Consider the following 26,622-nt stretch of genomic DNA (forward strand, 5'->3'; position numbering starts at 1 on the left):
ACCTTCAGGGACAGAGAACCTGAGGGTGGAGGGTGGGGCTTACACCACTAGCTGGTACATAAGTAGTTGTCCTTTCTGTAGTTTTTTTGTTCGTTTTTTGGGGGGGTTCTTTTAATTCCTTTTTATGATTATTAATTGTTATGTATCCTGTCTGCCACGCTGCAAGAATGTGCCCTGAGAAGAAAGCATTTCTCTGAGAAATGCTAAGCTTCTGAGAAATACGTGAATACACCGTATGGTGGAGCACTGGGGGGCGTCAGTGAACAAGTAATGCTGCCAGACTGCAGGGGGTACTTGGCAAGCACTGACTGCAGGTTGAGAAAGGCCTCCTGAAGAAGGTGACATGTTGTAGGGTCTAGGATGAGCCGCGATCCCCAAGGAAGGAAAAGCATTGCAAGAAGAGGGACTGGTGTGCGATCCTGTTTTCGAGGGCAAACGGGAGGAAGAGGAAGTTTTGTATTACACACAACCTGTGCTCCAGCTTTCCCAGTTGGACATTCCCATCGTTAGACACAGACCTGTGAGGCAACAGCTTAGCTAGAGACTAGTTTCAGCGGTGGGAATGGGGGTCTACGGAGGTCAAAGTTCAGGGAATCTAAAACTTGACAACCAAAAAGCGAGACTCACAACCTCAGGCTTATTTAGGTCTACAGCCCCCGGCCATCTCCTTCCTACTGCCCTCAGATATATACTCATCAGCAAAGGACCAAACCTTACAACTTCAAAAGATGAGACAGAATATTCTACCACTTACTTCCTCCTTTCTGACCTTTAGACAAAACTGCAATCAAGAGACTTAAGGAAAAAAAAAAAAAAAAAAGTCTTCCAAATGAAAAGTCAGCCAGCCATAAGCAGTACCAGAGTGGCCTTCACTGCTGTGGGGCACACTCCCACTCTCCCAAACCCATGGACCGCAGTTCCTCTCTCACCTCCAGCAGATGTGCCCCTCCAGCGCCATGGCTAACCCAAGCAAATCTCCCAGGGTGCCGCTGCTATCTTCCCACAGTTAATAGATCAAAACTTGTAAGGGAATTCACAAAGTATGTGTCATTGACAAAGCCTTATCTTCATGAAATAAACAGTTACACAATACACGATCACAGTCCATTTCTCTGCAATGCGTCCTCATTCTAGGCTTGGGGGGGGGGGGCCTTCCCTCCCCCACCATTAACCATTGTGGTTGTCCTAAGGTCAGTTCCTGGGCGTATGAGGGGCTGAGGACACTACAGCCCAGACAAAATAAAAACAAAATTAAGAGAGATGAGAAGCCAAAAGAATAACATTGAAAAAGCAATTAGTGTTGCCATTTGTTAGCTCATTAACATTCTCGCTCTATGAATCCAAAAAAAAAGAAATTAGCCACCTTTCTTTTCTAAGATTTGCCAATATTTGGAAGAACAATTTCCCCAGGTAGCTTTTGGCATTAAGGTCCAGAGACACAACTACCAGCAGGCTAGAAGACTCTCAGGATTCCTGGATATGGTCTTCATGACTTATTTGTCTACACTTAAGAACTACTTCCACATTATTTCAGTGCTCACAAATAACAAGCGCTAATGTTTTGTTTATAAATGTTTCTGTTCTACTTGGCACCTTCACTGTATCAAGTAAGCACTGTAGTAGCAAGTAACAACACAATTGTTGTGTTGTTAGGATTACGGCAAGAGCTAACAAATAGTGTTTACCATTTTTTTTTTAACGTTTATTTATTTTTGAGACAGGGAGAAACAGAGCATGAACAGGGGAGGGTCAGAGAGAAGGAGACACAGAATCCAAAACAGGCTCCAGGCTCTGAGCTGTCAGCACAGAGCCCAACGCAGGACTCGAACTCACGGACCGCGAGATCATGACCTGAGCCGAAGTTGGCCCCATAACCGACTGAGCCACCCAGGCGCCCCAGTATTTACCATTTTGATAAGCACTGCATAGACTATTTCACTGGCCTTCAAATATCTGTCGAAGGTGGATATTCTTATCATCACCACTGTATAATAGGGAATGTGTAGGGAAGTTGCCCAGAAAAAGCAACTTTTCCCAGATCACCTAGCCAGGACATGGCAGAGCTAGGATTTCAGATCACACTTCACACCACACAGTTTTGCACACACACCAACTGAGGTGACTGATCAAGTAACTTGACCCAGGAAAGAAGTTAGCACAGAAGGTGGCCAAAGAAAACACAACACAACAAAACAACAAAAACAAAAACAAACAGCCTTTCCTCATCATTCGACATATTCCTCTAACCCCTGTATTAGCTGGGGACATTTTAATGCCAAATAAGAGATATGCCCCATCTTTCACACTTGAGGAATTAAAGGGTCTGAAGGCAGCTTTCTTTCTCAGCATCACACACTTTCTTCAGCAGTAATCACATGTGTGTCCAGACAGCATTTTTGTAAGCAACTCAGAAGCCCCAAATGAAAACACAGTCTTGGAAGTCATTATCAGTCATACCAGAAGGTGTGTGGCTTTCTGCCCCACACGTACATCAAGGCATCCTGAAAAGAGGTGACCCGACATTCAAGTTAAAACCTACCCATTCTCAGCTGCAAGTAAAAACTCCTCCTGTCCTGGGGGTCCAGCTCACCTATTTTCCCCCTACTGACTACTAACGCTCTATTAATAATCAGTCTGGGCCAGCAGCCCCTGGACTCACTCATTCCCGCAGCACTAGCGCTCCTATATGATGCTTACTCTCATCCAAACACTTCATCAAAAGTGCTCCCAATCAAGCATGAAAATAAATTAGATTTTGGTTTAACCAGGATTATATTCACAGCACCAAGAAATAAAGTAACAGTTATCTAATCTAACAGGCCAGTCTCAGACTTCTTGGCTACTCTCCACAGGCCCCTCTTTCTAAAAGCCTTTCCTAAAACTCCTCTTTAAATACTGTGAAATCACAGCATGTTGTGGAACAAAGTAACTCTTCAAATGCCAGGGACATAACACTTGTAACTCTCAGTCAGCTAAGCATCTGGCTTCTGGCTTCAGCTCAGGTCACGATCTTGTGGTCTGTTAGTTCAAGTCCCAAGTCAGGCTCTGTGCTGACAGCTCAGAGCCTGGAGCCTGCTTCACATTCTGTGTCTCCCTCTCTCTGCCCCTCCCCCCACTTTCTCTCCTTCTCTCTTAAAAATAAAACCTAAAAAAACAAAAAACTCGTAGCTCTGGTGCCTGCCTAACACTGCTAGAGAGCGTCAAGCCAGTCCACAGGCAAAGCTGCTGGTCGCCAACCTATGAAGTGCGTGCTGGCCCCACAATGTGTCCGGAAGCACCTTCTTCCTGGACACCGAGGAGGAAGGAGCCTCCTGGCTTGGGCGGAGCCTGTTTGTTTTCCATGGGGAAACCTCCATCCTTCTGCCTGGCTTCACACTCACTGTCTCTCCATCTGGAACTAAGCAAGGCATAAGCACCTGCAAAGCCCCAACCATGGAGAACACAAGATCTGCACAAAGGAGAAAGGGATAGGGAATGAATATCCCAATTATAGGAAGAACTCCTACAGAGCAACAACAACAAACAAACAAACAAACAAACAAAAATGCAGCTCAATTTGAAAACAGGCAAAGGGGGCACCTGGATGGCTCAATCAGTTAGCATGGGACTCTTGATCTCAGCTCAGGTCTTGATCTTGGGGTCCTGAGTTCAAGCACCGAGCTGGGCTCCACACTGGGCATGAAGCCTACTTAATTTAAAAAAGAAGGGGGGGGCGGGCAAGGACAAGGTCTTGAACAGACATTTTTCCAAAGACGCTATGGCCAATAAGCACGTGAGAATATCTTCAACATTCAGGAATCATTATGAAAATGCAAATAGAACCCAGGATGAGATACCACCTCACAGCCATTAGGAAGGCTATTATATAAAAAGCAAAGCAAAACCAAAAGAACAAGTGCTGGCAAGGATGTGGGGAAACTGGAACCTTTGGGCACTGCTGGTGGGGATGATGGAAAGTACAGCAGCCACTATGGAAAATGTGAAGGCGATTGCTCAAAATTTTAAACACAAAATTACCATATGGTGTAGCAATTCCACTTCTGGGTGTATACCCAAAAAAAGTAAAAGCAGGGAGTCAGATATTTGCACACCTGTGTTCATTGCAGTGTTATTCATAACAGCCAAAAGGTGCAGGCAACCCAAGTGTCCACTGATGGATGGATGAATGGATAGACAAAATAGGATATGAACATACAGTACACACCCTTACATAGGAAGAAAACTGACATGCTACTGTACTGATGAATCTTTAGTACAGTACTGATGTACTTAAGACCTTATGCTAAGGGAAATAAACCAGTCCCAAAAGGACAAGTTTTATGATTACACTTACATGAAGGATCTAGATTGGCCAGATTCACAGAGAGTCAAAGAGTGGTTGCCAAGAGGGCGGTAGGGTAGAAATGGGGAGTTAGTGTTTAACAGGAACAGAGTTTCAGCTGGGGGAGATGAAAAAGTACCAGAGATGCAAAATGAGGATGGGTGCACCGCAGTGTGAATGTACTAATGCCACAGCTCTGTGTATCTAAAAATGGTTGAGGGCACCTGGGTGGCTCGGTTGGTTGCACCAACTCTTGATTTTGGCTCAGATCACGATCTCACTGTTTGTGAGATCAAACCCTGCATCAGGCTCTGCAATGACACCACAGAGCCCGCTTGTGGTTCTCCCTCTCTCTCTCTCTCTCTCTCTCTCTCTGCCCCTCCCCCACTTGTGTGTGTACACTCTCTCAAAACAAACATGAAAAAAATAATAAAAATGGTTACAATGGGAGATTTTATGGTACGTATAGTTTACCACAATTTTTAGAAAAGGATAATATTGACCAAGTCATGCAAACATCAACATAGAGCCGCTGGCAAACCAGCCAAACACTAAGCACATCTCTCATTTCGCCAAAACAGAACACAACTGCCCCTCTGGATTTTTAAGATTTTTAGGCCCCAATAATCTCAGCCAGTAAGAACCCACTGAGAGGAGACTACTAAAATATACCCAAAAGATCAGAGCAAAAACTAAATTCTAATTATTTTAATAGTGCGATTAGTAGTAATGTATAAAACAAGATTTGCTAAAGAATTATGCTTCCTCTTTTTAAGATAATGACAGAACAATAGAAGACACATACTTTACAGCAAATCCTGTGATACAGAAACAAAGTAAGTTGAGGCAGAAGAGGAAGTATTATCCCTAGGAGTTTAAAAAAAAATCTGGGTTCCACACTTCCTCCCTCTGCCCCTAGCCTGCCTTATTCAGCCCTCAGTTTCCTCATCAGTCATGCAAATGGCTTGAATAAGATAAACCTCCAATCAAAAATGGCTAAATGGTACCACCCAATTGAAGAATCTCCTTTGTCCAAGTCCATGCTTACCAGACAACTTTCTGGTATAATCTGACTACCAAATAACTTTTTTTTTTTTTTAATGTTTATTTACTTTTGAGAGAAAGCACAAGCAAGACAGGATCAGAGAGCAGAACAGAGGATCCAAAGTGGGCTCTGTGCTGACAGCAGCAGGCCAGATGCAGGCTCAAACACAAACCATGAGATCATGGCCTGAGCCAAAGTTGGACACTCAGCCAACTGGGCCACCCAGGTGCCCCACATTTTTAATTTGAGAGAGAGAGAGAGAGGGAGAGAGAGAGCGCGCAAGCGAGTGTGCATGTGAGTAGGAGAGGGGCAGAGAAGGGCAGAAAAAGAGAAAGAGAGAGAGAAAATCTTAAGCAGACTCCATGCTTAGCATGGAGCCCAATGCAGGGCCTGACCCAGGAATTGTGACCTGAGCCAAAATCAAGAGTCAGACACTCAACCAAGTGAACCACCCAGTTGCCCCCACAAATAACTTTTCAACAGGAAAAAAAGTGTCAGCATCCCAGGCTCCTCAGAACTGATACTGAATTTCATAAAAAATAAAGTCAATGATTCTAAACAGTGGAAGGAAATTGGTCCAAGTGATAGTGGAAAGGAGAGCCCAGTTTTCCTAATTCAGAACCCAACTATATTCTACATCATCATCATCCATCAACACTGAACCATCCATCAAGGGAAGGCAGTTTTCAAATCATTTGTGACCAATGTCCATGCCACTCAGTTCTTTAAATCATTCAAGAGGAAAATGATCTCAAATATTCTGAAAATGTCCAAAAATAATTTTAAAATCACACAATTTGAAAATTTGGGAATATGCCCAGGCTTTAAGGTAGTAAATGAAACAAAAGGGAGGGATGGGGCATTTGTGAACTTCACTCTCTTCTGAAAATAACTTCTTTAAATTGGCTTTTGGGACACAATCTTCCTGGCCTTTTTTTGCTAACACCTCCTCTTCCCAAAATTTCCTCCACCCTGCCCCACAAATAAATAAATTATGTAAATAAATTATGTAAATACATATATGTATGTGTGTGTATATCCACATGCACACACATTTATATATCAGTTCAGGCATATCAAAACTCTCCAGAGAAATCCAAATTCTTTTCCATAGCCTAGGAGGCTATAGGTAATCTTGGCAGAACCATTTTTCTCAGACATCTTCTCTTTCCACTGTCCCCTTGCTTCAACCCCTTGTTTAAACACACCATGTGTATCTGACCTCTGCCTTTGTTCTTCCCCCACTTAAAATGATCATCTCTCATCTTTGCGTGGCTCTATCCCTCATTTCATTCAGGTCTCATCAGTTCAAGGATTCCCACAGACAGGTCTTCCCTGATCACTACAATGGCATCCTCCCTCCTTCATTCCCTGTGAATTTTCTCTTTCCAGCACATACCATCAGTGGACATACACCTGTCACATGTATGGTCTGTCTCCCTCTAGAATGTAGGATCCATCAGAACAAGGACTATAGCAGTTTTGTTTCTGTACCCCCACACCTAAGAACAGCACTTAGCATGTAGAAGACCCACTGTATTTGCTGACTGAATAAACCAATGGGGAATAGAGGGTAAGTTATGGTAATAATGACCAAACTAAACGGGGCGCCTGGGTGGCTCAGTTAAGCGACCAACTTCGGCTCAGGTCATGATCTCAGTCCGTGGGTTCAAGCCCCGTGTCAGGCTTTGTGCTGTCAGTTCACAGCCTGGAGCCTGCTTCAGATTCCGTGTCTCCCTCTCTCTCTGCGCCTCCCCCACTCATGCTCTCTCTCTCTCTCAAAAAATGAATAAATGTTGGGGCGCCTGGGTGGCTCAGTTGGTTAAGCGGCCGACTTCAGCTCAGGTCATGATCTCGCGGTCCATGAGTTCGAGCCCCATGTCGGGCTCTGTGCTGACAGCTCAGAGCCTGGAGCCTGTTTCAGATTCTGTGTCTCCCTCTCTCTGACCCTCCCCCATTCATGCTCTGTCTCTCTCGGTCTCAAAAATAAATAAATGTTAAAAAAAAAATTTTTTTTAATAAAAAAAAATATATAAATTTAAAAAAATATATTTTTTTAAATAATAATAATGACCGGGGCGCCTGGGTGGCGCAGTCGGTTAAGCGTCCGACTTCAGCCAGGTCACAATCTCGCGGTCCGTGAGTTCGAGCCCCGCGTCGGGCTCTGGGCTGATGGCTCAGAGCCTGGAGCCTGTTTCCGATTCTGTGTCTCCCTCTCTCTCTGCCCCTCCCCCATTCATGCTCTGTCTCTCTCTGTCCCAAAAATAAATAAACGTTGAAAAAAAAAAATTTTTTTTTTAAATAAATAAATAAATAAATAATAATAATGACCAAACTAAATTCCCCCAAATGTGCCCTTCAACTAAATTATAGAAGTGGTCAATCCAACACATCTGTCACACTCTAATGCCAAGTTGCAGTTTGGTCCAAACAAGTAGCTTCAAAATTTGTTGATGTGGATGCTCTACCATGTCACATACTAAGTGCTGGCAATAGTGAGGGGTTTTCCTCCGACCCTGCCTTCAAAGATCTCCTGGTCTCACACGAAAGCTATGGATAATTATAATAAGTGTTGTGAACATAGGTGAGTGCAGGAACAACCAACATGGGAGGCCAGAAACCACCCGAAGTGAGTGTGCCACATATTCTGTGCACAAGTCCACACAGCCCATAGGAAACAGGGACAAGCAATTACTCCCACTCTTACCATGCAACCAACCAGAGGACTCCACTGCTTTTTCTAACTGCCAGGCAATCTCTTCCCATGTTGGCATTCTTCCCTTGACAACTGCTTCAATATTTTTCACAAATCCAGCTGGAATCGTTAACTGATGTGCATGCATACACACAGAGGTTTCATGAAACTTTCTGTTCTCAGGTAATCAAACACTACAGCCTTTGGCTTAAGATGTATTTCCATCTCTGGTCCCATATGCCCCATCATGGGCTGTTCCAAGCACTGATCAAACCTCAGGACAAGGGATCTGCCTCAAAATATCTCACCTGCCAAAGCTTCAAGTGGCTTTTAGCACACAATGTTCCCAACCCAACAGGTTTTTATTGCTTGTTTACAAAGTTAACAAACCCTAACCTACAGCTTCTTATATAGCAAGTGGAATCAACAGCTGCTAATTTGGGATTTTTGTTTCTCCTAGATTTCGTTTGGTTTAACTTCTTTGCTGAGTTTAAGAAATATCTGAAAAGATTTACACATATAAAGTAGTCTGCAACCTCAATCACTCCTTATGGTAACACAAACCTTTCAAAAGGTGTCCTCCTTCCCCCAGGAACTAATTTTGGCTATTTCTGTTCAGCGAGAGAAAAGGACATTTGCTAGAAAGAGAACAGCTGTATGGTCCCAGTAAATATTTACTCTATAAATTGAACTTCTGTTTATCTGTGTAATCCAGGTTATTCTCTCCTTATTTCTTTCAAAAGTGAAAGATACCAATGTTCGGAATCTGGGTGTAGTTGGGGGTGGGGAAAGCAAGTGAAGGGATGGAGAAAATAACTGCATATAATCTATCTCTGCCCTGACATGCCCTCCCTGATGCACAAGTCCACATCCTCAGTACTGTCAGTTTTCAGAGTTTTTTGGCTTATCTGATTCCACAATCTCACCAATACAAACCTCTTTCCCAGAATCGAGAAATTACTTAAAATGTAATCTTGGTTTTCTGAAATTTGATTCCTTAGATCAAAACCTGAATCTGAAGTCTTTGTTCAGCAGCATCCTCTTAATGTTGCCATAAATGCAGCTTTTATCTTCCGTTCCAGTCTCATTTTGGAGGAAGTGTTCCACATGGCTTGTGCTGGGGTAAAGGACCTTCGGGCAGCTACTAAAGCACCCTGGAGTTTACCTCCTGAGTATTGCCACCCCTTTCCCTATCCTGCATGGGTGCCCCCACCCACTCAAAGCTCTGGTGCCTCAAATCCGGTAGCCACACATCCTGTAAGTACTTCCTTAATATGGAGAAGTCTTGGGATTCATTTTACAACTACCCAGTTGGACAAAGCACACCCTTGGAATCAATGTTCTCTCTGGGCCTTCACGTCTATGGCCACCTCAGCCCCAATCACCTGCCTGGTCTTTGACTAACCTCCTACTCTCCTATCCCATTTCTCCTTTTTCTTGTTACTTTGGCGACCCCCTGGTTCCAGCCACATTTAATCTATTTCCCCTGGCCAGCTGGGACTGAGTCATGGCCTCACTGCCACATTCAGCACGTGCTTCCTCAGGACCTGACCACCAGCAGCTGCCTTGCCACGTGGCCCTGGACACCAACTTCACTGTGTTTCCTGGCTTTCTCTGCCAACCTCTGCCCTCTGCAGTGCCACAGTGATTTAGCAAACTGTAGTAGGAGCCTAGAGCCCCACCTACAGGGGTGGGAGCACACTCATTCTGTGACAAAGGAAGCCTTATTCTGGCACCTCAAACATGGTAGGACTAATCCCTCAGGCGCCTCTGAGTACACAGCCAGTGGGACCTCTCAGTGGGGGACAGAGGTCCCCATGCCCCTGTCTCCCTAGCAGTAAACAAGGACAGAAAGGAAGGCCCTCCTGGATGAGGATCACCCCATTCTTTATTGACAAATCTGCTTTTAGGGCTCTGGGAAAATCAATGCATAGAATTCCTCAGCCAGTTGAAGGTGATGGCAGTGACCATATCCCTTTAATCATATTCATTTCATTTTTATCAAAAATATTTATCTGTGTATTGCATGGAGATTACAATACACATCAAGTTAAAAAGGCCTATTATACAGAATGCTCCCTCCTAGGAACATGTGATCACAAACTGAGAGCACGAAGAGAAACTGATGAAAGGAAACCATGTACAAATGATGGACCTGGGAGAAAGACTACTAGGGCTGGAAACCTGATTCCACCACTAATAGTCTGTAAAACCTCAGTAAGTGTTTTCACCTCTTTATGCCTCAATCTCCACACCTGTAGAATGGGCCTAACAGAATGTCTCTCATAGGGTTTTGATAATGAAGCAGGTCAATACCCTGGAAAACCACTGAATTAACAGCTAAGAGACCAAACAAAAACTATTGCCAGGCACTGAGAATTAAGAGAAGAGGGTTTTAGACAAGGCTTTGTGTTTTTGAGGCCTCTGGAGTAGATTAAAAATGGTTGCAAAACAAACAAACAAAAAAAAAAAGTTGCAAATTCTTTGCTATATACGCCTTGGAGAGGTAGAGTCTATTTCTTCACAGCTTTCAATCTGGGCTAAGCATATAGCTGTTTTTGACCAACAGATGCACAGAAATGACTCTGTGCCAGTTTCAATCCTACATTTTAAAAGAACTGCCTGGGAATGCAAGCTGGTGCAGCTACTCTGGAAAACAGTATGGAAGTTCCTCAAAAAACTAAAAATAGAATTACCCTACGACCCAGCAATTGCACTACTAGGCATTTATCCACGGGATACAGGTGTGCTGTTTCGAAGGGACACATGCACCCCCATGTTTATAGCAGCACTATCAACAATAGCCAAAGTATGGAAAGAGCCCAAATGTCCACTGATGGATGAATGGATAAAGAAAATATGGTGTGTGTGTGTGTATATATATATATATATACACACACATATATGTATATGAATATATATGTGTATATATACACACACACACACACACACACACAATGGAGTATGACTCGGCAATCAAAAAGAATGAAATCTTGCCATTTGCAACTATGTGGATGGAACTGAGGGCATTATGCTAAGTGAAATTAGTCAGAGAAAGACAAAAATCATATGACTTCACTCATATGAGGACTTTACGAGACAAGACAGATGAACATAAGGGAAGGGAAACAAAAATAATATAAAAACAGGGAGGGGGACAAAACAGAAGAGACTCATAAATATGGAGAACAAACAGGGTTGCTGGAGGGGTTGTGGGAGGGGGGATGGCTTAAATGGGTAAGGGGCATTAAGGAATCTACTCCTGAAATCATTGTTGCACTATATGCTAATTTGGATGTAAATTTAAAAACATAAAAAATAACATTAAAAAAATAAAATAAAATAAAATAAAAGAACTGCCAGGGGTGCCTGGGTGGCTCAGTCGGTTGAGCATCCGTCCGACTTCGCTCAGGTCATGATCTCACAGCTCTTGAGTTTGAGCCCTGCGTCGAGCTCTGTGCTGACCGCTCAGAGCCTGAAGCCTGCTTCAGATTCTGTGTCTCCCTCTCTCTCTGCCCCTGACTTGCAGTCTGTCTCTGTGTCTCTCAAAAATAAATAAACACTAAAAAAATTAAAAAAAAAAAAAAAAAAAGAACTGCCAGCCTCCACCTCTCTTCTTGGAACCCAGCTGCCATGTTGAGAGGAAACTCAAACAGTATAGGGGTACACCCACATGGAAGAGAGGAAGAGAATAGGGGTGATCTCCCATCCACAGCCAGCACCAGTTTGCCAGCCATGTGATTAAGCCATCTTGGAAGTGGATCGTCTGGGTCCAGTCAGACACAAGCCTTCCCTCCATGAGCTGTTCCCAAAATTGCAAAATCATGCACAAATAAGATTTTTTTAAAGTCTCTTAATTTGGGGGCAGTTTGTTACACAGCCATATATAGTCACACACACACACACACACACACAGACAGACACAAGCCTCAGACCAAGCACTTAAAGCAGTTCCTCAAATTCCATATGTATAAAAAGGGAAAGGGAGGGGCCCCTGGGTGGTTCAGTCAGTTAAGTGACCGACATTGGCTCAGGTCACAATCTAATGGTTTCAAAGTTCGAGCCCCGCATAGGGCTCTCTGCTGTCAATGCAGAGCCCACTTTGGATGCTGTCAGCCTCTCTCTCTGCCCCTACCCCACTCACGCTCTCACAAGCTCTTGCTCTCAAAAATAAATTAAAACAAAACAAAACAAAAACAACTATTTGCAACTAAGTGGATGGAACTGGAGGGTATTATGCTAAGCAAAATTAGTCAGAGAAGGACAAATATCATAGGACTCCATTCATGAGGACTTTAAGAGACAAGACAGATGAACATAAGGGAAGGGAAACAAAAATAATATAAAAACAGGGAGGGGGAGAAAACAGAAGAGACTCTTAAATATGGAGAACAAACAGGGTTACTTGAGGGGTTGTGGGAGGGGGGATGGGCTAAATGGATAAGGGGCATTAAGGAATCTGCTCCTGAAATCATTGTTGCACTATATGCTAATTTGGATGTAATTTTTTTTTTAAGTTTAAATTAAAAAAAAAAAATGGAAAGGGAGAGGCAAGGTGTTCATTCATTCAAATGTGTGTAGAACACCTACTATGTGCCAGACTCTATAACAGGTCTTCACACTGTTCTTCTGGTGCTGATGGTCTATGGCTGGAAGAGACATTAAACAACTCGTTACAGTGAAGTTGATTCTATAAAGACAAAGGAGTATAAAGGGGTATGGGAATACTAGGTGATCTCACAGGCCCCTCCAACTCTGATATTTTATAACTGGCTGACGAAGCCTACATCTATCTGTTAGATGGCCCCTGAGAGACAGTCATACAGGATTATCCATGTAGAGAACAACTTTCTCCTATACAAATCCACTTCTTAGAGTATCAACGAAGATGTGGAGTTTCCATAGCTACCCAACAAGTAAATGGTGAAAGCACACGAAGAGTTGCCTCTATAGACTATGTTCTGGAATGGAATCATGTCATGAAAGCAGCTTTGAATAAAGGGATAAGGAAAGAGTAAGGGAAGTAGGATTTCCAGGGGCAACTAAGGTAAACATTGTTTAATGTTTAAAAGGCAAAAAATATGTAAGTTGATTGCTTCAGACAAATTATTCTTGAGTATTTTTTTTTATTCCCCAGGGGTTTTAATGATCACCAGGAAAGAACCCTTAAAGATAAATTTTTATTTTGCTGCATAAATAAGTAGCTTTCTACCAGACAAGCAGATCCAGTAGACGCCTCTCCTGTAAAGATTTAGTGAATTCAAATCATACCTTGCAAATACTGTGCCTTGAGACCTCCTTCTCCCCAAATCTGAACTATTCTAAGAACTAGGAAACGCGACCGTGGTAGTGCAGCAATGTCAAACTATATACAGGTCCCACAAGTTTCATAAAGACAAACATAACTGAGTGCAAACCAAAAAACCATGGCGAGGAGGAAGAATTAAGAGCCTTCCCTTGACGAGATTTGGGAGAATTTAATCCAGTGCTGCTGACCGTGTCCTTGATTTTCTAAGGACTCTTGATTTGGCTGGTGTTGAAGTCCTTCCTTTTAACCTCACATTAGAAAAAGAAAAACATCCTTTGATTCTTTGATAGGGTCAGCTAAGAGCCAAGAAAAGAGAACAGCCAATTCCTGCCGCTCAGATTTTCCTTTCGCATTACTGTGGTTAATGCTAAGGATTAGTTTGCTCTAGTTAAAGTGTTCAGACTTGATATAAGCCATTTGTGGTCATGGATAAATACAAATGTTTTGAATGCCCACAGGTAGGGGTAATTTCACTATCTCCTAGAATCATCTCACAGGATCTTAAACAGCTATTGTTCCAGCTAAAGACACAAAAGGAACACATTCATGAATTTCCTGTTTTTCGACCTTAAAAGTTCTTACACATGCAAAACACCTCACGCCCAACACCCAGCTCTAGGTCAAGTAGCCCTCACACCCAAATCCCTCCTGCCTCTCTTGTATCCGAGCATTCCTGGAGTAATTGTAGGCAGAGGTCAGCACCTCAGCAGCTGACCAAAGCTCGCTGCTCTCACTGAAGGGACCAGCAGATTACAGCTGGAAAACTGATGCAAGTCACTCCCCTTGTTGAAGATGTGATAGAGTCCACGCCAATATTACTGCCAAAGGGTCAGCGATTCCTGGGCCCACAGGGCCCCTGTACAAGGGGTCAGCTCACAAGTCCACGCCAACGAGAGAGGCCTCTTGTTTCTGACCCCCAGCATCCTGGGCTCTTTCAGGGTTTTTCCTGCCCCTGAAATGCCTGGTGAACAACAGGCTGAATCTGACCCCACGGTGACCTCCAGACAGCCTAGAGGCTCCTGGGCAATAAAGACGTGGTACTAAAGGGGTCCCTGAGGGGATTTTATTAGCTCTGCTTCCAGGTGAGGAGGAGGAACCAACCATCAACAGGGGCTGGCAACTTTGCCGCCCAAGACGTTAAAGCAAAGCTAGCATTTAACAGAAAAATTACGTGAAAAGAAGAAACAAACGCTCCTTTACACCAGAGACCTAGTTGTGAGAAATACAAATGAATTGTATTCAGAAATAGAGGTATTATAAAAAAGGTCAGGGGGGGTTGGGGGGGGGGTGATGAGCATTGAGGAGGGCACCTGTTGGGATGAGTACTGGGGGTTGTATGGAAACCAATTTGACAATAAATTTCATATTACAAAAAAAAAAAAAAAAAAGTCAATCCTCCAACTATTGCCCGTGATAAACTGACCTGACATTTAGGGTCCACAAGTATGACCCGCACATACCCCCTTGCCTTACAAATTCTCTTAAACATACCCTAATTGAAAACATGTCCAAAAACTAAAAAATAACTACCCTTACTGTCTATGGCAACTACCAGATCTGCAGGGAAACTGGGACAAGGGGAGACAGAGGGGCAACTAAATCACTGAACCTAGAAAGAAGACCCCAGAGAAGTTAAATGATCAGCAGATTTTCTCTCCCTTTTCTCAGTGTCTGCTCAAGGATATGATTGGGCAGAAGCTTATTTCCTCAGGGACAAAACGGTGTTCCATAATGCTCAAGTATTACCGCTCCAACTAACGCGGGGGCCACGAAGCACCCTCCACCCTTCCCTTTGGCCACAAGTTTTCTAAGGAGTATATCGGAGTGGATACAAGTAGGCAAGGAACCGCCCTAACTCTGGGTTCAACTAATGCCCTCCCCCTGATCACCCCAACACCAGGAAAGTCCGTTAGGACCTCCTCTCTCTCTCTAGCCAGTATCCTAGCCACCTTCATCCTAAACCTGGAATTCATTCTGAAAACAAAAGGTAACAACAACACACTTCAGGTAAGGAGAATTAATGCTGCCACAAAGAAATAATGTGAAAGACCAGGGAAAGACTTTCTGCAGGACAAATACCTTTAAGTTTTTGATTTTTAAGTGACCTTACAAGGTAAGTCACAGGTTTCTCCTTAAATAGGGTTTCTCCTGGGTCCTTGGTCCTAGCAGGGCCCTAGGTTCTATTTTTGATGTGAACTTCTCCCTGCTTGTAAAATTGGCAAAAATCACTTAGGTCTTCCTGCCTCTTCTCTTAACCTCTTGTTTTCAAGTTACGTCCTCCCTCTCTTAGCATCTCCTCACCTTGTAAACCACAAGGGAATCCACCAGGATTAGGAAATGCCTCTACCTCATTCACCAACACCTCCAAATGCTACTCTAAACCCTAGCAGGGACAACACACAGAGCACACAGAGCACCAGGCAAGGGCCCAGGGCATTCACTGCTGGATACCAGCTGCAGACCCACTCAGGTTTCCCCCGTCTATGCCCCCCCCCCCCTTCCCATCTCCAGCCCTCTCCCCACAGCCAGGGCTGCATCCTTTCATTTTTCCTTCATCCTCGGTAATCAGACATCACCTCTGTCTGCCTTCCGGCTGTTTTTACACTGGTCTCCTTTTCTTCCCCTTTCCTCTCTTCAGCCATACTCAAGAAGCACAGACTATTTATTCTACTTTTGCCCCATAAATAGCTCAGTGATGATGTTAGGAGGAAAACCTACAGCCACCAAGACTCCTGCTGTAGACATCGGTCACACAGAATCCTCCTCTCCTCTCTTTTGAGCATCCACTCAAAAGAATACTTTTCAGGTATTCAAAGCCGGGGGGCGGCGCTCAGGGGCATGGTGGGGGGGGAAGAGGGGTTGTGCCCGAGGCATCCCTAAAGTCATCAAAAAAAAGGTGGCTTTGAGCATCTCTCCGCTGACATATTTGCATACCGTTTGATGTAGCTTTAATTTCAAATAGAGTCTCAAACACTGAAGTGGGTATGTTACAGTGAGAGCCAGGAATTGCAAATGCGCTTGCCTCAAAGACTCAGGAGTCCAGTCCAGGGCAGGAAATAAAGTTCTAAGCGGCTTTGATGTGCTTCCTCCCCACTCCCCTCCCCAGCGTGGGTCATTCATCTCCGCCGACGAGAGACCACCTTGCCCGAATTTAACCAAACGCATTACACGTGGGAGCCAAGTGGTAGATTTAACAATCCAATGAGCTCCGCAGCCCCACCAAATTAGTTACCAACGGCTTCGGCTCAGCTTGGGATCCCCGACTGCTAAGAAAAGGAATGTTGAGCCTAAACTGGAGGAACCGGGGTAGGAAGGGACGGAGGACCCAGATCGGCGGAGAGCAGAAGGTCTTGGCGGCGCGGTGAGAGCTTGTTTCTTTTTTGAGCCACTGATTTCAGACTGAAATATCAAGCCAGTTCAGGTCATTTCCTGAGTAGCACTACAAGTTAAAACAAGATCCAAAAAATCTATTAATCTTTAATTGCGCTGCCTCCCGCCTGGGAGCACGAGGTGGGTAGGGCGCAGGGGTGTAGGGCTGGGGGCGATCGGGAGGGACCGGCCGTTTGTCGGAAACCAAATGCCTCAGAAGCCAGAGCTCGCGACCTCAGCTGTTCCTTACCTCACTCAATTCCGCCGAGGAGTCGTTTCCATATTTCATGGCAACTCCAGAATTCATGACTGCACTTTTCAGAGCCGAGCTCCTCCTCCTCCAGGTCTCGGAGCTTCTGAGTTGGGCTTACCAGGCTCGATAGCCACCGCTTGGTCCCTTCTGGCACATTTTAGTCTAGACAGCCATTTTCACTCAAGACAGTGGGGAAGCCCCAAGGAAGGATGCAAGCTCTCCTGGAAGGCACAGAGCCGGCTGGCGTTTCACGGACGAGCCATTGCTGCAGGAGGCTCGGCGGTGGGGCGCGCTCGCAGCTGCTGCAGCGGCCGAGCCGGCGCGGGGACCCGCCCGCGCGCTCCCACCGCTGGGTCCCGGGGAACTGCCACGCTCCGAGCCGCCGAGCCGCTCCTACGGGGCCTCGCCGCCCCCCATTACCAGGCTGGAGGGCACCTCCCAGTAGGATCCGGCACCCCGGAGGGCTTCAGCGAGCTCCCGAAGAAACAGGGCGGCGGGGAGAGCGAGACCCGCGCCTCGGGCTCCAGGGAGGGAAAGAAAGCTACAGAAAGCCGGAGCGGGGCTGCACTTCACGCTGAAGTTTCCCCTTTGAATCGTCTGGAGTTGTAAGTGGTTTCTGATTGAACACAGCTGTCTAGCTGCTCGGTGAGCGGAGAAGGCGGGGCCAGAAAGAGAAAAGGGGCGGGGGGGGGGGAGGAGGCCGAGTAGAGGGGACCTTGCCGGGAGAGCAGGCATCCTTCCAGCTCTCTGCGATAGTAATTACAGGACCCAAGTCCAGGAGGAAGAGAAGAAACAGAAAAGGCCACCTGAGTGTTTGTGCAGAATTCTTTTTTTTTTTTTTTTTTTCAAAATTCCTCCTAGAAGCCCCTTTCCATGATCTAATAAGGTCAAGACAAATCTGACCACTTGTACATCAGGCAGCGCTGTGCACTTCTCATGGCACATTAAGATTTTACAAGAGTGTAGGACGGTCATTTTCCCCTGATCTGTCTAAAGTCAACACCGAGGGTGTAAATTCACTGTGAAACTCCCTCTCTGTCGCTGGGGCAGATTACATTTTCTGCATGTCGATAATAAAGATGAAGATGCCCCATTCCTTGAGAGGTGTAAAATAGGCTTAAATTTTCCATCCTCCCCAACGCTAGACTGTCTTTTTAAATGTTACATTCTCCATCCTCTTCAACCCCCATACCCTCCTTAAAAATCTCACTGCTCATCTGAGCAGAGCTAGGTCCGTATTTCTGGGGTTTGGAGTATGAATCAGAAAAGATTCAATGGACTGTTATATCCAGTAGACTGGTGGAATCAGAACTCCCCTCGGTTTTGAGTTTCCCTGAAGTAAAAGCATCCCTGTGTAGGGAGGTGACAGGGAAGGGATTTTTCTCCCCTTAAAGGTTAAGGTCCCTCTGAACTTGAAATACACTGAAAAAAATGTTCTGATCCTTCCAACAGTAGGTCTGCAGGATTGCTTAAGAGGCCGCATCAGTCTCTTTCTACACAATGGGAACAAAATGTCTCCATCTCCAGTGACAGACTTGGCATTTCCTAGAGCCTTCTATGAAAAAGCCATTGTATTGTTAATTTCCAAGGTCTTTTTTTTTTTTTCAACTCAAATAGGATGTTTATTTTGCTCTTTAAGAAGGAGCAAAGAGCTTGACCATTTGCATTTATCTTCTTACCCAGCTGCCTTCCTGGTGAGTTCATTCATTGCCTGATAGAGGCACTATTGGGATAAAAAAAAGTTTGCTGCTTTGGGGGAGCACTGGGTCCCAAGTTTCGGGGCACTGCCAGACTAGAGCACATTGGGAGAAGCTCTTCTGCATGGGGAGAGGCTAGGAAGCCACATTTATTTTTCTTATTTACTCATTAAAACCTATTGAGAACTGGGGCGCCTGGCTGACTCAGTCAGTGGAGCATTTAACTCTTGATCTCCAGGTTGTAAGTTCAAGCCCTGTGTTGGGTGTAGACATTACTTAAAAATAAAATCTTTAAAAATCATTAAAAAAAAAAAAACAACCCTATTGAGAACTGAATGTGTGTTTGAAGATGCAGATGGTGGTGAAAGACTATAAAAATATAAAGGAGACTCAAACACTAGCCCTGCCCATAAGGTGTTTATAGTGTCATAAAACATAAAGAACATAACAGTTCTGGATAGAAAATGAAACTTACCATGAAAGCAACACAAATGAAGATCTAGTGCAGTTCAGGGGAGGAAATAGGATTTTGGCTGGACTGAGTTGGAGGAGAACTGTGAAGGAATCTTAGGAGAGGCAGCATGTGAGTTGATCTCTGGAGGGCGGAGTCCAGCAAAGATGGGGAGTAAGGTGAAGGTACCCCAGACAGAGGGACCATGTGAAAGAAAATATGGATGGAGGATGGAATGTGCCGGGCGTGTGACGGGAATGGCAGGTGTTCCATTTTGGAGTGGAACCTGGATTAGGTAAGTGAGTTACAGCCAGATCATGAACAGTTTTGAGTGACAGGCTAAAGGAATGGGGCTATGATAGGCAATGGAGATCCACTAAGGGTTTCTGAGCACAGAAATAATAGGATCAGATTTGAGACATTCCAGTGGATTTGTACCACACTCGTGAGCAACTCACATGAATTCAAATAGACTAGTGTTGAGTGTGATTCTGGTGTTTAAAGAAACATATTTTTCATACTAGATGGCCCCTAAAACCAAGCAGATGACTTCATCTGGTGTTCAACCAAAAGAAAATGATCTGTTCCAAGACTGAAGGAAAAATTGGCAGTGTTGAACTTATTAAGAAGCAGTATGACTGCAGATTCTACTTTAGGGACAATATAAGGCATTTTCAAGAGGAAAGCTGAATATATGGAATTTTCTTCTTAAATAGTGACTTGAATACTTAACCACCACAGAAGATGCAACTCCATGACAATCTGGCAACAGAGAATGTAAGTTGAAAGTGGGACCCGAACATGCCAATGAGACTATCCCAGTAGGTCCAGCAAGAGGCTACAAAGGCCTGAATTAAGTTGGAGCAATGGAAATGGATGGGAGGGGACAGATGGAAGAGATTCTATAGGAAGAGAGTAGACAGGGGCACCTGGGTGGCTCAGTCAGTTGAGCATCCAACTCTTGATTTCAGCTCAGGTCATGATCCCACAGTCATGGGATCGAGCCCCACATCAGGCTCCATGCTGATCATGTGGAGCCTGCTTCAGATTCTCTCTGCCCCCCCCCCATCTCTGCCCATTCCCTGCTCATGCACACTTGCACATGCATTTACACGTGCTCTCTCTCAAAATAAATAAAACTTAAAACAAAAATTTTTTAAAGACTCTCTCTCTTTCTCCCTCTACCCGTCTCCCTTGCTCTATTCTCACTCTCTCTAAAAATAAAACAAATAGGCGTGTCTTTCCTGACAGCTCAGAGCCTGGAGCCTGTTTCGGATTCTGTCTCCCTCTCTCTCTGCCCCTCCCTCCCTCATGTTCTGTCTCCCTGTCTCTCAAAACTAAAGAAACATTAAAAAATTTTTAATTAGGTAAATAAATAAATAAGGAAGAAAGTAGACAGAGACTGTGGTGGAAGGAGGAGAACTTAAATGTGACTTGTAGATCTACAATGTGGCTGAGTGTGGTTTCAGGCAATGTCCTCAACAAAAATAGGGATTCCAAAGAAGGAATAGGTTAGGGAGGAAACTATGTTTGAGATATCATAAGTTTGAAGTGACAACTGGATATTCAAGGGGAGCTGTTCAGTCAGAAGCTTGCAGGGGAGCTACAGGGATAAATCAGGGTTGAGTTGGAGATGAAGGTTTGGGGTTACCCCTATTAAAACAATAAATAAAACCGTGAAATCAAGTAAGGTTGCCAAGGAAGAAAAGACAGGGAAAAGAGGTCTGAGGACATTATCTTAAGGAAGGTCTTTTCATGGAAGGTAAAAAAAAAAAAAAAAAAAAAAAGAGGAACCGGCAGGGAAGGCCAGTTAGCAGAACTAGGGAGATAACCAGGAACTCTGGTCTGGGAGTCTAAGGGAGATGTTGTCAAGGCAAGAGGGCAGCATCTATATTATAAGCTACAGAGAGAGCAGAAGCCTGAAAACTGATAAAGGAGCACTTCAAAGACATTAATGTCCATCGAAGAGAAATTTCTACAAAGCTAAGGAGACGGAATGCAGATTACCAGAGCGAATGAAAAGGACCTGTGATGAGTAACCGTGTACTACTCTTTCCATAAATTTGATGCTGACAGGAACTCCGCAGATGGCATAATTTCTTAGAGTAGATAAGCAGTACTGAGTAGAGGATAGGAGGGGCATATGTGAAGTCTGGAGATACAGAGAGAGAAGGCGGATGGACCAAAGTTCCTGAGAAGGGAGGGAAGGACAGAGCCAAGGACCATGAGATTAGCTTTGGATAGGCTTGAGGAGGCAGAGGATTCTGATGCTTCTTCCCAGGAGAGCAGTAAGGGTTGAGAGAGCTGGAGACTTTACAGACTAGTAGCAAGAAGACTTCAGACATACATACTAACTAATAGCACTTATTGAAGAGCCATCCAACTTCCCTCTGTGTGATTGTGGAGGGGGTAATGAAGACTAATAACTTGTAATTAAATTTTACTTTAAGGAAAGGAAGACCTGTCGATGCAAGAATAGAATAGTCGTGACCTTGACCTCTGAAATTGTTCAAGAACGGGGGAAGGCTGGTGGGACACACTGAAAGTCATTTGAATGTGGAGAACGGTTTCATGCAATGAGCTTTTCCCAATCTAAGATTCCATGAAATTAAGTGTTTTTGTGTTTTGTTTTGTTTTTTGCTATCATTTAAACATTTTGTTATTTTTCTTAACCTGTTAGTCTAGTCAGAAATCAAGCTGGGAATCTCTACCATCAAGAAAGCTAAAGATAAGTGCTGTACACAAGATGTCAACTGGGTCAACATCCTAAGTACCTGAGAAATGCAAGGAGCAGCCCAGCATGTCATCTCAGCACACCGGTGGGGAGGGGGGCGGGAATAAAGCCCCAAATGCATGCATTTCCAGTATAATAAGAGAAAGGTCTCAAGGTTAGCACTCACCATAGTTTACCAAGTATATAACTGAATGCCTACAAATCCTTCCACATTGTGGCCGCCTCAACATGATACCTCTAGAAGAGCTTCTCCAAGTTCTGCTTCAGCAGAGAGTCGGCTCCAGTCAGAGGTGTGGGTAGGAGGTGGCAGAGGTGTTTATCAGCATCAGAGAGCAGGGCTGGGAGGAGCAGGAAAACCTGCTTTCTAATGGGGCAAGACCCTGAGTTCCCTTCCTTCCTGGGCCTTGTCTTTCCTAAAGGCTAATCTCTTCCCATCTGGTCTCTGGGACAAGAGGCAGCCACAGCCCTGGGAAAGTTTCTGGGAAAGCAGAGGTTGCCGTTTGCAGGAGTGGATAGGACTGTGTGCTGATCACACACTGTAGCCATACTGGCTTTCTGCTGTTGGGGGCAGTCTGACCCCTCTATGTATGGCTGCTGACCTTGGTGAGTTTCTATACAGTAGGGATAATATTCTGGGGCTTGTCTGTACTCTCTACTGGTAATGAATATCAGATTAATCAAAGAAACCTTAGGCAAAAATCTTGAACCTCCAGCATTAAGGAAATTGACTGAAACTTTGGGGCTGGCTAACCTGAGCCCTCTGTCTCTACCCCCTGGGTATCCAAACCACCCTTGCTTGCATAGCAGTCCTCTGTGCTGGGTCAGGCTTGTCCTCCTCCAGCCCACACAAGAACCCAAACTCCAAAACTGTCCCATGCCCCCTTGAGTCTCTCAACCCAAACACAACAGTTGATACCTCAGATTTTAAGAAGAAAGCAGTAGTTAAGCTAATTCACACAAAGGTGAAAAATACCTCCTAATCTTCTCAACCAAGCCCAAAGCATTTGCATGGGAGAAAGAGAATGCTTTTTAATGATGCTAAAAGGTGGGATTTCTTGAAGAAGAAAGTTACTTTTCAGGGGAAAGGGAGATTTCAGATCTGTGGGGATTCAGGAAGTCCCAAACCCCTAATTCCTTGAGGGTCATAAAAGTCAAACTATATACTCAAAAGAATTTCCTGCCCTAAATCTTTAAGCCTACCCCACTGTCCCACCCCCATGAGTCCAGAAATGCTCTCCATAACCCAACTCCTATGGCCCCCCTGCTCAATCACCAAGCCAGCTTTTCTCTCAGGCACTGGGCCAGGCGTGAGTCCCAGGTTGGGAACCTCCAGACAGCTTTGATGGCCTGTCCCATCACAGACCTCATTTGCTCCAGGTGCCACAACATAAAGAGTTCGGAGAGCATTGCACTGGACAGTCTTTGTCTTGGTCTCCGTGCCCTCAGAGAACAACATTAAAAAACTGGAGGAAATCCTATAATCACCTAGCTCTGCCCTGCATCCCACTTACCTAGATGACGATATGCAGAGTCAGCAAGTTTGTGTTCATTCAAAAAAAGAAAAACATCCACTATGTGCCAGACATGGTGCTATGCCTTGGGATTTAGCAGTATATGGGGCAAAAAAAAATCCTTGGTTGGTGGAAAATGATCAATAAACAAAGAATACAGCTTGTGATGGGTGTTATCAAGGAATTAAACAGGAGCTGTGATGATGGAGAGCAGGCCCATTAAATGAAGCAATCAGAGATGGTCTCAATGAGGAGATGACATTTCAGCATGAAGGTCAAGAAGGAACCAACTAGGCAGAAAGTGGGAGAAGACCAAGCAGTGGGAGCAGCAAGTGCAAAAATTCAGGGGCAAGAAAGGACTTGACTTTTCCAATAAATTTCAATAAACTTCAAGTCTGTTATTTAATTTTAAATATTGAGAAAAAGTAGTGTGAAGGAACATGATGAAAAAGATGATGGAGGAAACAGACCATGCAGAGTATGTGTAGGCCACAGATTTCATTCTGTGTACATGAAGATGCCACAGGAAGACTAAGTGGGGCAGAGACATGTTCCAATTTACATTTTTAAAAGGTAAATCTATTCCTATGCAAACTTTACCACTGGGCAACCTAAAAAATAGACAAAAGAAAGTTCTTGCTTTATAGAAGTATTCCTTTTTTTAACGTTTTATTTTACTTATTTTGAGAGAGAGAGAGAGAAAGAATGTGTGTGCACACATGATTGGGGTAGAGGGCAGAGAGACAAGAGAGAGAATCCCAAGCAGGCTCCATACTGTCAGAGCAGAGCCGAACATGGGGCTCGATCCCATGACCCTGGGATTATGACCTGAGCTGAAATCAACAGTCGGACCCTTAGTCGACTAAGCCACCCACGCGTCCCCTAGAAGTATTCCTGTGAATAACTGAAGAATTGATTGAAATGGAATATCCCTATTTTACAACCACTAAAGAATTGATAGATTTAGGTATAAAGCACATCTACTAACATCACAAAACGACATAACACCACCACACACACGACTTCTGATGGAAGAATACACCTATGAGGACATCTCAGCAGTGTTTAACATGAGGAAACATGTTAAATTAACCACAGGGTGCAATCAGCGAAATCCAGACTCTACAGGACAAACAATCTGGGTTCTTCAAATAAATTGCAAGGGGAAAAAACACAAGTGAATGAGTAAAATATTAATGGAAGGGGAAACCTATAGACATATCAGCCAATTATAATGTGTGGTCCTCATTGGGATCTTGAGTCAAACAACCTGACTGTAAAAAATTAAGATATTTATGAGACATTCAGAAATAATACTTTTCAGATATTTGATGATTTTAAAAGTTACTTTTTAGATGTGTTAATGGTCTTAAGGTTATCCTTAAAAAGAGTCATTACCTTGTGTAGTTATATATTGAAATATTTAGGTGTGAAATGACACAATGTCTTGGATTTGTGTGAAAATACTAGCGGAAAAAAAATACTAGAGGAGACAAGGATATAGATGGGGTTTTCAGTGAAACAGACTGACATGTCCTTTGGTTTTGGAGATTACTGGTGACCTTGAGAGAAGCAATTTCATTGAATGGTGGAGAGGGATAGAAACTAGATTTCTGTGGACTGAATAGTGACTAGGAAGGAAAATGTTGAGAGAGCACAGGGTGAGAACTTTTGACAAGCTTATTGCCCAAAGTCTCACTATTACTGAACTATCAGATGAGATCTTGAACCAAAATCCTAACTTCTACTTCTGAGCTTTTCTCTCCCTGCACGAGGCTCTTTCAGTCAAGTTATCCTGGAATCGTTCTTGGCCGGGATTAGAAACTCTGAGTTGTTACCATGGTGGATCTCTCCCTAAACTGGTACTTGAAGTCTGTTTCGTCATGCTGGGTCCTCACCTTTTTGTTTATGAAATCAGTCACATTGTTTTTAGACCGAGTGACTTACTGCTGTGAAATAGATGGAATGCAGTAGATAATTTGGTTTGTCTGTGTTTAAAAATCTGCTAAGAAAAGGAATACTTGAAAACTATTTCCATATTAAATCTCATACATAGAACACACAAACCCAGCCTTTTCCAATGGCAAATGCAACTCAAGAGAAGAAAGCACCCCTGTGGTGTTTGTCTGTCTCTTTAACTGCATTCATGGTCTGCCTCACACCCAGACTAGGCATTCAAATAACCCAGAATCGTTTGGCATAGACACCCCTGACATTATTAGTGGGGAAATCCTAGCTGAGATTCACCGCCTTATGCAAGCATCATGTGATGCTTCAAAAACCTCTTTGCCGTCTGATAAGATATTTTGGAGCCCAATAAGTATCTATGTCATCTTGCCTTAAATATTCAAAGTATCTTTCCAAATCTTTACTCATTTGTTGTCCAAATGTCTTTAAAATATATCAGGTTCTTCATAGAAAGGAAAATATAATCAGTGGAGATTAGGGATTTGGAAATCCAAGGGAGTTTAAAAAGGCTGGGGGGGTGGGGGTGGGGAGGCTAAATCTCCCCAGGAGTACTTGCATATGGTCAATCTCCTGGAGAGGAAAAGGAAAAAAATATATATTAAATAGATGCATGAAAATAGATGTAGTAAAATTGGAGAGCATGCTGAAATTAAATGAATTCCAAATGCCTGCCACTGTTATTTGTAGGGCTCTTTGGGAAGCTAAAACAGCATTATTCCATTACTCTCTTTTAGCTAGAATATGCTACAGGAGTTGCCCAAAAGGAGTAGAAAAATAATTAATCTAATATGCCTCATAGACCTAATGACAAAAGAGGCAATTCACTTGGCATCATACCAAGCTGATGGGTGAAGAAGGAAGATCTCGGGCACAGGCGGGGAAAGTCATTCCCAGACTTTGAGTCCACAAGTGCCAATGGATGGGCTGCTATGGAAGAGATCTCCCACAGGGACAAGCCAAGGCATGAGGAGCAGGCTCCTGCCTATCCCTCCCAGCCCTCCTCAGTTGTTCTGCATGATTTGACACATGAGCTCAAACTCTCCCTTCCAAGCAAATGCTGTGTGATCAGCAACTCTAGCCTTGACCCTTGCTTGTGCTCCAGTTAATGTTTTTTCAGGTAACTACCAGACACTTTCATTAAGTCTTGCCATCACCACCATAAAGCCTGTCTAAAACTGAGCTTGTCATGTTCCACCAAAAACCAGCTTTAATTTCAGCTCGCAAATTTCTGTTAGTGGAATCAGAGTTTCCAGTCTAGAAACATTGGAGT

At 44.0% G+C, this 26,622-nt stretch overlaps 1 protein-coding gene and 1 long non-coding RNA gene across 9 annotated transcripts in view; one reads left to right on the forward strand and one right to left on the reverse strand.

Moving 5' to 3' along the window:
• The window catches only part of MCC (MCC regulator of WNT signaling pathway), a 437,412-nt gene that overhangs the window by 258,564 nt on the left and 152,226 nt on the right, over positions 1 to 26,622 (reverse strand). Inside the window, exon 1 of one of the 2 annotated variants that reach the window (XM_045446803.1) lies at positions 16,989 to 17,364. The exons of the other annotated variant lie outside the window; for it this stretch is intronic. Coding sequence (XP_045302759.1) covers positions 16,989 to 17,045 — 57 coding nt within the window. The 5' untranslated portion in view covers positions 17,046 to 17,364. Of the gene's footprint in view, positions 1 to 16,988; positions 17,365 to 26,622 lie in introns of those variants that run through there. 2 annotated transcript variants of the gene reach the window in all.
• Positions 17,486 to 26,622, forward strand: part of LOC123581099 — a 42,977-nt gene continuing 33,840 nt past the window's right edge. For 6 of the 7 annotated variants that reach the window (XR_006703599.1, XR_006703594.1, XR_006703598.1 and 3 more), the window contains exons 1-2: positions 17,486 to 17,596; positions 19,664 to 19,916. This is a non-coding gene — a long non-coding RNA (uncharacterized LOC123581099). Of the gene's footprint in view, positions 17,597 to 19,663; positions 19,917 to 21,589; positions 21,765 to 26,622 lie in introns of those variants that run through there. The other variant, XR_006703595.1, reaches the window with a different exon arrangement.

The sequence above is a fragment of the Leopardus geoffroyi genome, chromosome A1 (genome assembly GCF_018350155.1).
Source record: "Leopardus geoffroyi isolate Oge1 chromosome A1, O.geoffroyi_Oge1_pat1.0, whole genome shotgun sequence".
In the NCBI taxonomy this organism is placed as follows: Eukaryota; Metazoa; Chordata; class Mammalia; order Carnivora; family Felidae; genus Leopardus; species Leopardus geoffroyi.